Here is a 13,808-nt window from a genome sequence, read left to right as displayed (position 1 = left end):
TTGCCTTCCTAAGTGCTTGATGTTACCAGCATGTTAATTTTGATTTGCGTACAAGGACCCAAAGTCCTTCTGGATCTTAAAGTCAATTAGTCTCTCCTCTTTGAATTTTTTTTTTTTGCTTGTTTATTCCTCTGAGCAAAGTGGATGTTTTTTCGTTTCTGCATATTATATTCCTCCTGGCGGGGCAGCAAGGTGGCGCAGTGGGTTAGCCCTGTTGCCTCACTGCGCCGAGATCCCAGGTTCGATCCTGGCTCTGGGTCACTGTCTGTGTGGAGTTTGCACACACTCCCTGTGTTTGTGTGGGTTTTGCCCCCGCAACCCAAAGATGTGCAGGCTAGGTAGATTGGCCATGCTAAATTGCCCCTTAATTGGAAAAAATGAATTGGGTACGCTAAATTTATAAAAAAGAAGGAAAGAAAATTCCTCCTGGCAAGATCTTACTCAATTACTTATCTGCTCCATATTCCTTTGCAGCCAATTTACATTTTCTGTACAACTTTCCCATCTATCTTCCACAGAATCCCTACAGTGCAGACAGAGGCCATTCGGCCCACCAAGTCTGCACCAACCCTCCTAAAGAACATTGTATCTAGGCCCACTCCCTCACCCTATACCTGTATCCCCACCTAACCGTCACATCTTTGGACACTAAATGGCAATTGATCATGACCAGTTCACCTAACCTGCAATTCTTTGGACTGTGGGAGGAAACTGGAGCGCCAGGCGGAAACCCACACAGACACTGGGAAAATGTGCAAACTCCACACAGACAGTCACCCCAGGCTAGAATCGAACCCAGGTCCCTGGTGATGTGAGGCAACAGTGCTAACTACTGTGCCACTCAAGTTGACTAGGCCACAAATATTTTGGTGCTGATGCATATCGATAATTTACTTATAATGCGAAGAAAATCAGTTGTAATCTTGAAAAAGCACCATGTTTTAGTTTAAAACTTAAGTGATGGGCTTTCCCAGAAACCAATGTTCCTCTCTTATCACATGTGACCGTCTCCACCACTCCAAAAGGGATCCTAAAAAATGAAGCTGGTGATCCCTGCAGGTCGCATGGCTTCATTTGACCTGTTACGCCCACCACCTTAGGAAACAGATCACACCTGAGAACTGCAGTTGTTAATACAGTTAATTGTTCCATTTCACCAAGTTCCCAAGCATAGAACATTTGAGCACAGGCATTCCTCACACAAGACCCAAAATGGGAGTGAGAATGCAACCTCTCGGTGTATATGATGGCGACAGTATTGCAGGATTGTTTTTCCTTTTAATGATGGAACGATATAGAATTTGTCTAGCTGCCTCACACATTCCTGTTTGTATGCAGGTCCTTAAGAGCTCTAATAGAAGGGACTCTCAGTCCTCTGTTGCAGTGTCTTCAACCAGAAAAACCAGGCTTTGTGCTGTACAGGATACTACCAAGAGTGAAAGGCAAGTCATTTCTGGCAGAGGTGAGGTGTCACAGAATGACACTGAAAACGTTTCCAGAAAAAGTATGAGAATTCAGCACGTAAAAGAAAGACAAACTGCTCTGATGGCGAAACAAGAAAACAAGAAAGGCAATAGTGTTGTAGTGAAAAAGGAAACCAGGACAACAAAGAGGGATTGTTCAGCAACTCCAATTGCAGTGAGTAAAGAAAGTATTCCAAGGAAGAAATCAAAATACAAGGTAAATGGCTTGGAAATGCAACTTAACCAATGTTATATTTCCCAACATCGGGAGGACTTGCTAGGGTCAGCTAGATAAGAGCACTGGGATGAGTGCCTGTTCCGTGAATCTAAGAGGCTGGAAGCCTTCAGATACAAATGAAGACCTCTGGCTCTGTTTAAATGAGAGGCTGATGCTCAAAGCACTCCCTGGGAGTGTGCTTCCACTGCTCACAGGTGATTTCCAACTTCTTGGAAGCCAGTTTACCCAGTTTTAACTTGACTCACCTTGATCTGCACTCCCCCGCTATTTGACTTCACCGTGGCATGGGAGCAGCCTATGCAGCCCTGGCTTGATCCTCATGAGGAAGGTTGGTGCAGACTCAATGAGCCAAATAGCCTCTTTCTGCACTGTAGGTATTCTGCACTGTAGGTATTCTATGTTCCACAACTATTCACATTAGCTATGAAGAACCCTGGTGAGGAATCTCTTAACTTCTTTTCCATTTAAGTTATTAATTTCATATGATATTGTATTAACTGTTAATTACCACAATGTGGCATTGTAACTTCTCCATTATATCGCAGTATCAATTGCTCTAAGTGAATTGAGGTAGAAAAGAATAAAGTAAGAAATAGTGAAAAGATCTAAACTGAAAACTGTTAAAATGTGTTAATTAAGATTCGATTCAAAGGGTAATTGAGGCAAAATTGAGGTTCCACAATGCAATAGCATACCAATGAGTTGTACTGTCTGGTCCTTTGTTTTGAGAAATGGTGCTCTGTTGAATGCCAGTGAAACAAAAGCCATGAATTTGTATCTTTTAAGTGCAAATGCAAATTTCAACAGTGATTGAAGTGTGCAATGACTTATGTACATCTACACCAAGGTCCCTCTGATCCTGCAACTCCTTTAGAGTTTCTCCTTTTATTTTAACTGTCTCTATATTCTTCCCTCCAAAATGAATCACCTCACACTCTGCATTGAACATCGTCTGCCACTTGGCTGCCCAATCTACCAATATGTCTGTTGTTTTGAAGTTCAAAACTATCCTCACCACAGTTAACAATGCTGCCAATCTTTGCATCATCCACAAATATTGAAATCGTGCCCTGTCAGCACAGTATAGGTCATTAAACATCAAGCATCCCAACAATGATCCTTGGGGAACACTGCTACAAAACTCCTCTCTCCACCCTCTCACCTCCCAAATCTTGAAAGCAACTATTTATCGCAGTTTCCTGTCACTCAACTAATTTCTTATTCAAGTGCCTACTTTTCCTTTTATTCCATGAGCTAGAAGTTTGCTCACAAGTCTGTTGTATGGCACTGTATCAAACGCCTTTTGCAAATCCATATACACTGTATCAACAGCATTGCCCTCATCAGCCTTCTGTGTTACCTTTTCAAAAAACTCCAGCAAGTTAGTTCAACATGATTTTTGCTGAATGAGTCCAAGTTGGGTTTCCTTGCCAATCCTGCATTTGACTAAGTGACTATTGATTTTGCCCCGAACCATTGTTTATGGAAGGTTCTCTAGCACTGAAGGCAAACTGACTGTTCTGTAGTTGCCGGCATTGTCCTTGTACTCCTTTTGAAGAAGGGTGTAACGGTCACAATTCTCCAGTCCTCCAGCACCACCCCCTGTGTGTAAGGAAGACTTGAAGATTACCACCAGTGCCTCTGCAAATTTCCACTCTCACCTCTTAGCATCCTTTGATGCATTTCATCGGTCCTGGTACCATATCATTTTCAAGCAAGGATGTCCTTGTTAACATTTCCTCCTTTTCAGTTGTAAATTCCTCGAGTGTACCAGTTACCTCTTCTCTCATCTCGACCTGGGCAGCATCCTCATCCTTTGTAAAGGCAGGTATAAAGTATTTATTTAATACTTCGTTATTCCTCCTGCCTCCATGTGCAATGACTCTTCAACAACTCTCCCTCGGACTATCTGTTCCCTACAAGAACCCTATTGACGACGTCCGATGCTGCTCTTGCTCATGTATTTGCTTTGTTTGGCCCCTTGTTCCTCACTAACCTATCACTGTTTGTTGATGGTACCATTTGTCAATGTAATCTTCTATCGATTATTCTTTTTTTTTGTCTTCTGTGTACATTCCCTTGGCCGCAGAAAAATACTTTTTGCTGTACTTCGGTACATGAGACAAGAAATCATATCAAAGTCTCCTTTTTTTTTATCCCTAATCGGTTCTACTCCTTTTATCACCCTTTTATTATTTACATGTATATCAAAGACCTTTGGATTCCCTGTTATGTTTGGTGCTGGTCTCTTTTCATGCTCCCTCCGTGCTTTTCATTTTTTTCACCTCATTGCTGGTCCTTCTATGTTCAGTCTGACTCTCATTGTATTTTGTACCTGACGTCTGTCATACGTGTACTTCTTCCTTTTCAAAGAACAAAGAAAAGTACAGCACAGGAACAAGCCCTTCGGCCCTCCAAGCCTGTGCCGACCATGCTGCCCGTCTAAACTAAAATCTTCTACACTTCCTGGGTCCGTATCCCTCTATTCCCATCCTATTCATGTATTTGTCAAGATGCCCCTTAAATGTCACTATCGTCCCTGCTTCCACCGCCTCCTCCGGCAGCGAGTTCCAGGCACCCACTACCCTCTTTGTAAAAAAACACTTGCCTCGTACATTTACTCTAACCCTGGCCCCTTGCACCTTAAACCTATGCCCCCTAGTAATTGACCCCTCTACCCTGGGTAAAAGCCTCTGACTATCCACTTAGTCTATGCCCCTCATTATTTTGTAGATCTCTATCAGGTCGCCCCTCAACCTCCGTCGTTCCAGTGAGAACAATCAAGTTTATTCAACCGCTCCTCATAGCTAATGCCCTCCATACCAGGCAACATCCTGGTAAATCTCTTCTGCACCCTCTCTAAAGCCTCCACATCCTTCTGGTAGTGTGGCAACCAGAATTGAACACTATACTCCCAAGTGTGGCCTAACTAAGGTTCTGTACAGCTGCAACATGACTTGCCAATTTTTATACTCAATGCCCCGGCATGCCGTATGCCTTATTGACTACCTTCTCCACCTGTGTTGCCCCTTTCAGTGGCCTGTGGACCTGTACACCTAGATCTCTCTGACTTTCAATACTCTTGAGGGTTCTACCATTCACTGTATATTCCCTACCTGCATTAGACCTTCCAAAATGCATTACCTCACATTTGTCCGGATTAAACTCCATCTGCCATCTCTCCGCCCAAGTCACCAAACCATCTAAATCCTGCTGAATCCTCTGACAGTCCTCATCGCTATCCGCAATTCCACCAACCTTTGTGTCGTCTGCAAACTTACTAATCAGACCAGTTACATTTTCCTCCAAATCATTTATGTATACTACAAACTGCAAAGGTCCCAGGAATGATCCCTGCGGAGCACTACTAGTCACAGCCCTCCAATTAGAAAAGCATCCTGCCATTGCTACTCTCTGCCTTCTATGACCTAGCCAGTTCTGTATCCATCTTGCCGGCTCACCCCTGATCCCGCGTGACTTCACCTTTTGTACCAGTCTACCATGAGGGACCTTGTCAAAGGCCTTACTGAAGTCCATATAGACAGCATCCACTGCCCTACCTGCATCAATCATGTTTGTAACCTCTTCGAAAAACTCTATCAAGTTAGTGAGACACGACCTCCCCTTCACAAAACCATGCTGCCTCTCGCTAATACGTCCATTTGCTTCCAAATGGGAGCAGATCCTGTCTCAAAGAATTCTCTCCAGTAATTTCCCTACCACTGACATAAGGCTTATTGGCCTGTAGTTCCCTGGATTATCCTTGCTACCCTTCTTAAACAGAGGAACAACATTGGCTATTCTCCAGTCCTCTGGGACATCACCTGAAGACAGTGAGGATCCAAAGATTTCTGTCAAGGCCTCAGCAATTTCCTCTCTAGCCTCCAATATTCTGGGGTAGATCCCATCAGCCCTGGGGACTTATCTACCTTAATTTTCAAGACGCCCACCACCTCGTCTTTTTGGATCTCAATGTGACCCAGGCTATCTACACACACTTCTCCAGACTCAACATCCACCAATTCCTTCTCGTTGGTGAATACTGATGCAAAGTATTCATTTAGTACCGTGCCCATTTCCACTGGCTCCACACACAGATTCCCTTGCCTATCCTTCAGTGGGCCAACCCTTTCCCTGGCTACCCTCTTGCTTTTTATATACGTGTAGAAAGCCTTGGGATTTTCCTTAACCCTATTTGCCAATTACTTTTCGTGACCTCTTCTAGCCCTCCTGACTCCTTGCTTAAGCTCCTTCCTACTTTCCTGATATTCCACAAAGGCTTCGCCTGTTCCCAGCCTTCTAGCCCTGACAAATACCTCCTTTTTCTTTTTGACGAGGCCTACAATATCTCTCGTTATCCAAGGTTCCCGAAATTTGCCATATTTATCCTTCTTCCTCACAGGAACATGCCGATCCTGAATTCCTTTCAACTGACATTTGAAAGCCTCCCACATGTCAGATGTTGATTTACCCTCAAACATCCGCCCCCAATATAGGTTCTTCAGTTCCCGCCTAATATTGTTATAATAAGCCTTCCCCCAATTTAGCACATTCACCCAAGGACCACTCTGATCCTTGTCCACCAGCACTTAAAAACTTACTGAATTGTGGTCACTGTTCCCGAAATGCTCCCCTACTGAAACGTCTACCACCTGGCCGGGCTCATTCCCCAATACCAGGTCCAGTACAGCCCCTTCCCTAGTTGGACTATCTACATATTGTTTTAAGAAGCCCTCCTGGATGCTCCTTACAAACTCTGCCCCGTCTAAGCCCCTAGCACTAAGTGAGTCCCAGTCAATATTGGGGAAGTTGAAGTCTCCCATCACAACAACCCTGTTGTTTTTACTCGTTTCCAAAATCTGTCTACCTATCTGCTCCTCTATCTCCCGCTGGCTGTTGGGAGGCCTGTAGTAAACCCCCACCATTGTGACTGCACCCTTCTTATTCCTGATCTCTACCCATATAGCCTCGCTGCCCTCTGAGGTGTCCTCCTGTAGTACAGCTGTGATATTCTCCCTAACCAGTAGCGCAACTCCGCCACCCCTTTTACATCCCCCTCTATCCCACCTGAAACATTTAAATCCTGGAACGTTTAGCTGCCAATCCTGTCCTTCCCCCCCCCAACCAGGTCTCTGTAATGGCAACAACATCGTAGTTCCAAGTACCAATCCAAGCTCTAAGTTCATCTGTCTTACCCGTAATACTTCTTGCATTAAAACATATACACTTCAACCACCAGTCCTGCTGTTTTCAGCAACATCTCCCTGTCTGCTCTTCCTCAGAGCCATACTGGCCCTATTCCCTAGTTCTCCCTCAATGCTTTCATCTTCTGACCTATTGCTCCGGTACCCAACCCCCTGCCATACTAGTTTAAACCCTCCCGTGTGACACTAGCAAACCTCGCGGCCAGAATATTTATGCCTCTCCAGTTTAGATGCAACCTGTCCTTCTTATACAGGTCACGCCTGCCCCGGAAGAGCTCCCAGTGGTCCAGATAACGGAAACCCTCCCTCCTACACCAGCTGTTTAGCCACGTGTTTAGCTGTTCTATCTTCCTATTTCTAGCCTCACTGGCACGTGGCACAGGGAGTAATCCCGAGATTACAACCCTAGAGGTCCTGTCTTTTAACTTTCTGCCTAGCTCCCTGAACTCCTGCTGCAGGACCTCTGTCGTTAGTACCAATATGTACAACAACCTCTGCTTGTTTGCCCTCCCCCTTCAGGATGCCCGCTATCCGTTCTGAGACATCCTGGACCCTGGCACCAGGGAAGCAACATACCATCCAGGAGTCTCTTTGACGTCCACAGAAGCGCCTCTCTGCCCCTGACTATAGAGTCCCCTATGACTATTGCTCTTCTGCGCTTTGACCCTCCCTGCTGAACATCAGAGCCAGCCATGGTGCCACTGCTCTGGCTGCTGCTGTTTTCCCCTGATAGGCTATCCCCCTGACCGTATCCAAAGGGGTATACCTGTTCAAGGGGGGGGACACCACAGGGGATTCCTGCACTGACTGCCTGCCCCTTCTGGTGGTCACCCATTTCCCTGCCTGCGCCTTGGGTGTGGCCACATTTATATAACTGCTATCTATGACGCTTTCCGCCACCTGCATGCTCCTAAGTGCATCCACCTGCTGCTCCACCCGAACCATGAGGTCTGTGAGTAGCTCTAGTTGGGTGCACCTTCTGCAGATGAAGACACCCGGGACGCTGGAAGCCTCCTGGACCTGCCACATCTCTCAGTCAGAGCACTGCACCCCTCTAATTGACATTGCGTTAATTAATTGGTAACTTAAATTTAAAAATGTTTTTTTTTTTTAAAGTTACTGTTAACTATATGTTTCCTATTACAGGCAGGGGACCAGGAAAGAGGGATAGGGGACCTGCCGCTGAGGAGGGCGGAGAGGAGTTTTCGGTATCTGTGGATCCAGATAGCCAGAAGTAGGGGGGCCCTACATAAACTGAATTTGACAAGGGTGGTGGAGCAAATGGAGGAGGATTTTAAAAGATGGGACATGCTCCCGCTCTCATTAGCGGGTAGGGTGCAGTCGGTCAAAATGGTGGTCCTTCCGAGGTTTTTGTTCGTGTTTCAGTGCCTCCCCATCGTGATCACCAAGGGCTTTTTCAAGAGAGTAGGTAGAAGTATTATGGGGTATGTGTGGGCAAATAAGACCCCGAGGGTTAGGAGAGGGTTCTACCGAGGAGGATTGGCTTTGCCAAACCTAGAGAGTTACTACTGGGCAGCAAACGTCATGGAGGGAGAGGGGGCGGCATGGAAGAGGATGGAGATGGCATCCTGTAAAAGAACAAGCATGGGGTCGTTGGTAACGGCACCGCTGCCGCTCTCGCCGACAAAATACACCACACGCCCGGTGGTGGCGGCAATACTAAGGATCTGGGGCCAGTGGAGAAGGCACAGGGGTGCAATGGGAGCAGCGGTGTGGTCCCCGATCAGGGGTAACCACCGGTTTGTCCCAGGGAAGATGGACGGGGGGTTCCAAGGCTGGCATCGGGTGGGGATAAGAAGAATGGGGGACCTGTTCATTGACGGGACATTTGCGAGCCATGGGGCACTGGACGAGAAATTTGAGTTACCCCCGGGAAATGCATTTAGATATATGCAGGTGAGGGCTTTTGTGACGCGACAGGTGAGGGAATTTCCGTTGCTCCCGGCACAACAAGTTCAAGATAGGGTGATCCCGGGGGCATGGGTCGGGGAGGGCAAGGTGTCGGAAATATACCAAGAGATGAAAGAAGAGGGGGAAGCGCTAGTAGAAGAATTGAAAGGTAAATGGGAGGAGGAGCTGGGGGAGGAGATTGAGGAAGGGCTATGGGCGGATGCCTTGGGTAGGGTTAATACCTCCTTCTGTGCCAGGCTCAGTCTGATACAATTTAAGGTGGTTCACAGAGCGCATTTGACGAGGGCGAGGCTGAGTAGGTTCTTTGGGGTAGAGGATAGATGTGAAAGATGTTCAGGGGGCCCGGTGAACCATGTCCATATGTTTTGGTCATGCCCGGCATTGGAGGGGTTCTGGAGAGGTGTGGCGGGAGTAATATCCCAGGTGGTGAAAGTCCGGGTCAGGCCAAGCTGGGGACTAGCAATATTTGGAGTAGTGGATGAGCCGGGAGTGCAGGAGGCGAAAGAGGCCGGAATTCTGGCCTTTGCGTCCCTAGTAGCCCGGCGAAGGGTCTTGCTATTGTGGAAGGAGGCGAAGCCCCCTAGCCTGACATGGCGGGGTTCATAAAATTGGAGAGAATTAAGTTTGCTTTGAGAGGGTCTGCACAGGAGTTTTACAGGCGGTGGCAACCGTTCCTAGAATATCTCGCGGAGCGTTAGAAGAAGGTCGATCCGTAGCAGCAGCAACCCTTGGGGGGATGGTGGGGGGGGGGGGGGAACGAGAGATTGTTCGAGGGGATGGACGAGCGGGAGATAGCATGGAGGGGGGGGGGGGGGGGGAAACGGTATGTGCGGCCAAGAGCCGGTGTATAAAGCTATGTAAATATACCATCTTGCCATGTATATATCTTGGTCAGGGAGATTTTGCGTTATTTTGTTACCGGGGGCAGGGGGCAGGGGGGGGGGGGGTTACTGTTTGTAAGGGGAAAAATTGTGTTGTTAAAAAAACCTTAATGAAAAAATATATATTTTTTAAAAACCCTATATGTTTCCTAGTACTAGATTTCTACTATCAATGTGAAAGCTAAATACAGTACTCTCCGATCTCTGGCTTAGCTACCCTTCTAAATTATAATTCAGTAATTATGTTTAATTAGTTTAACAATGCTTAATTTTTAAATTTAGTGTAGATTCCCAACCAGCCAATCAGGTCACAGCTTTACTGTGATGTCACTTCAGTTCCACCCCACCCCCCCCACACACACACACACACAATTTGAAAAAGTTATACAAAATAAAAATCATTTACCTTCCCAGGATGCTCTCTGATTCTCTTCCTGCAGATTAAAAGTTACAGGCCAGATAAAAGAGAACAGAACGGCAGGGAAAAAGCACCCTCGCCCACTCTAAACTGAATTACCTCACTGCACCAAATTACCAAGTTCCAATTCCCACTCTGGATTGTCACACTCACTCAGGCTGTGTCTCCTTGACCTGGGCAAAGCTTCACCTCGCCCTCTCTCATCGTTCAGGGTGCTCTAGATTTATTTGTGCCACCTTTCCCTTTCAAGGAAATATACATTGACACTACCTGCAATACTATCACTTTGATGGCAGCCTTCAGTCACCATCTTTTGTGCCAACATTTCATTCCAGCTTATTCCACTCATTCATTCTCATCATATCAAAGTTGGCTTTCCCCCAATTAATTATCCCTGCTCTGGATTGCTCCATGTTATTCCATTTTCTGTTGCCAATCAAAATCCAATGATACAATGGTCACTGTGCCCTAAATGATTTCCCAATGTTATCTGATGCACTTGGACCAACTCATTCCCCCAAACCAGGTCCACCAATACCTGGCCTCTCATTGGACCAGAAACATATTGCTGCAGAAAGTTAACATTAACACATTCAAGGAACTGCCGCCCTTGTCCCTTTGCACTATTTCTATCCCTATTCCCAAGGGAAGATTTTTTTTTGTTGAAAATGCATTCGTTTGTTCAGATTACAGTTTATGACTTGAATATGTATTTACGCATTTAAAATTTGTTCCTCTTGGTTTTCACTGCAACATTATATTTTGCATCTTTTACTATTTAGGCGGCTGATATTGCCATTTAAAAACTTTGTCTCTCATTTCCTTTCTTTCCTAGATGCATATTTAACCACTTTCTCGGTTACAGATAAAAGGCTAATAGAATTGTGTTTTGATTTCTGGGGATTCCCTGGAGTGTAGATAATTTATCAGGGAGTGTTAATTAGTCTGAGCTAAACAGGTCATGGAACTTAGTGATATACAGGTGATGTAATTAAATGGAACCAGGTCTGTGTGTGGTTTTGCAGTCTGTTATAGGATTTTAAGTTGAACAGCAGTTTTGTGAAATGTGCTAGTATGAGCAGAAGTGTAGTGAATCTGCTCTTTAAAAAAAACTCTCTCCAAACGTCTTTACACAAGTAAGCAAATAATCGGGTGTTATGGGCAGCACGGTAGCATAGTGGTTAGCACTGTTGCTTCACAGCGCCAGGGTCCCAGGTTCGATTCCCGGTTTGAGTCACTGTCTGTGCGGAGTCTGCACTTTCTCCCTGTGCCTGCATGGGTTTCTCCGGGTGCTCCGGTTACCTCCCACAAGTCCCGAAAGACGTGCTGTTAGATGAATTGGACATCTGAATTCTCCCTCTGTGTACCCGAACAGGAGCCAGAATGTGGCGACTGAGGGCTTTTCACAGTAACTTCATTGCAGTATTAATGTAAGCCTACCTAAGTGACAATAACGATTGTTATTATAGGTGTGAGCTGTGCATGGATATATAATTTGTCTAGCTGCCTCACATATTCCTGTTTGTATGCAGGTCCTTAAGAGCTCTAATAGAAGGGACTCTCAGTCCTCTGTTGCAGTGTCTTCAACCAGAAAAACCAGGCTTTGTGCTGTACAGGATACCACCAAGAGTGAAAGGCAAGTCATTTCTGGCAGAGGTGCGGTGTCACAGAATGACACTGAAAACGTTTCCAGAAAAAGTATGAGAATTCAGCACGTAAAAGAAAGACAAGCTGCTCTGATGGCGAAACAAGAAAACAAGAAAGGCAATAGTGTTGTAGTGAAAAAGGAAACCAGGACAACAAAGAGGGATTGTTCAGCAACTCCAACTGCAGTCAGTAAAGAAAGTATTCCAAGGAAGAAATCAAAATACAAGGTAAATGGCTTGGAAATGCAATTTAACCAATGTTATATTTCCCGACATCGGGAGGACTTGCTAGGGTCAGCTAGATAAGAGCACTGGGATGAGTGCCTGTTCCGTGAATCTAAGAGGCTGGAAGCCTTCAGATAGAAATGAAGACCTCTGGCTCTGTTTAAATGAGAGGCTGATGCTCAAAGCAATCCCTGGGAGTGTGCTTCCACTGCTCACAGGTGATTTCCAACTTCTTGGAAGCCAGCTTACCCAGTTTTAACTTGACTCACCTTGATCGCACTCCCCCGCTATTAAACTTCACCGTGGCATGGGAGCAGCCTATGCAGCCCTGGCTTGATCCTCATGAGGAAGGTTGGTGCAGACTCGATGAGCCAAATGGCCTCTTTCTGCACTAGGTATTCTATGTTCCACAACTATTCACATTAGCTATGAAGAACCCTGGTGAGGAATCTCTTAACTTCTTTCCCATTTAAGTTATTAATTTCATATGATATTGTATTAACTGTTAATTACCACAATGGCATTGTAACTTCTCCAGTATATCGCAGAATCAATTGCTCTAAGTGAATTGAGGTAGAAAAGAATAAAGTAAGAAATAGTGAAAAGATCTAAACTGAAAACTGTTAAAATGTGTTAATTAAGATTCGATTCAAAGGGTAATTGAGGCAAAATTGAGGTTCCACAATGCAATGGCATACCAATGAGTTGTACTGTCTGGTCCTTTGTTTTGAGAAATGGTGCTCTGTTGAATGCCAGTGAAACAAAAGCCATGAATTTGTATCTTTTAAGTGCAAATGCAAATTTCAACAGTGATTGAAGTGTGCAATGACTTATGTACATCTACACCAAGGTCCCTCTGATCCTGCAACTCCTTTAGAGTTTCTCCTTTTATTTTAACTGTCTCTATATTCTTCCCTCCAAAATGAATCACCTCACACTCTGCATTGAACTTCGTCTGCCACTTGGCTGCCCAATCTACCAATATGTCTGTTGTTTTGAAGTTCAAAACTATCCTCACCACAGGTAACAATGCTGCCAATCTTTGCATCATCCGCAAATATTGAAATCATGCCCTGTCAGCACAGTATAGGTCATTAAACATCAAGCATCCCAACAATGATCCTTGGGGAACACTGCTACAAAACTCCTCTCTCCACCCTCTCACCTCCCAAATCTTGAAAGCAACTATTTATCGCAGTTTCCTGTCACTCAACTAATTTCTTATTCAAGTGCCTACTTTTCCTTTTATTCCATGAGCTAGAAGTTTGCTCACAAGTCTGTTGTATGGCACTGTATCAAACGCCTTTTGCAAATCCATATACACTGTATCAACAGCATTGCCCTCATCAGCCTTCTGTGTTACCTTTTCAAAAAACTCCAGCAAGTTAGGTCAACATGATTTTTGCTGAATGAGTCCAAGTTGGGTTTCCTTGCCAATCCTGCATTTGACTAAGTGACTATTGATTTTGCCCCGAACCATTGTTTATGGAAGGTTCTCTAGCACTGAAGGCAAACTGACTGTTCTGTAGTTGCCGGCATTGTCCTTGTACTCCTTTTGAAGAAGGGTGTAACGGTCACAATTCTCCAGTCCTCCAGTAATTGACCCCTCTACCCTGGGTAAAAGCTCCTGACTATCTACTCAGTCTATGCCCCTCATTATTTTGTAGATCTCTATCAGGTCGCCCCTCAACCTCCGTCGTTCCAGTGAGAACAAATCGAGTTTATTCAACCGCTCCTCATAGCTGATGCCCTCCATACCAGGCAACATCCTGGTAAATCTCTTCTGCAACCTCTCTAAAGC

General features: G+C 45.2%; 1 protein-coding gene across 1 annotated transcript in view; it reads left to right on the top strand.

The window, feature by feature from the left end:
- Nucleotides 1-13,808, top strand: part of lrwd1 (leucine-rich repeats and WD repeat domain containing 1) — a 61,291-nt gene that overhangs the window by 24,936 nt on the left and 22,547 nt on the right. Inside the window, 2 exon segments of the mRNA XM_072470121.1 lie at nt 1,339-1,680; nt 11,669-12,010. Coding sequence (XP_072326222.1) covers nt 1,339-1,680; nt 11,669-12,010 — 684 coding nt within the window.

This window comes from Scyliorhinus torazame, chromosome 12 (genome assembly GCF_047496885.1).
Source record: "Scyliorhinus torazame isolate Kashiwa2021f chromosome 12, sScyTor2.1, whole genome shotgun sequence".
NCBI lineage: Eukaryota > Metazoa > Chordata > Chondrichthyes > Carcharhiniformes > Scyliorhinidae > Scyliorhinus > Scyliorhinus torazame.
Note: the sequence above shows the minus strand (reverse complement) of the source record. Positions and strands in the feature narration are given on the sequence as shown.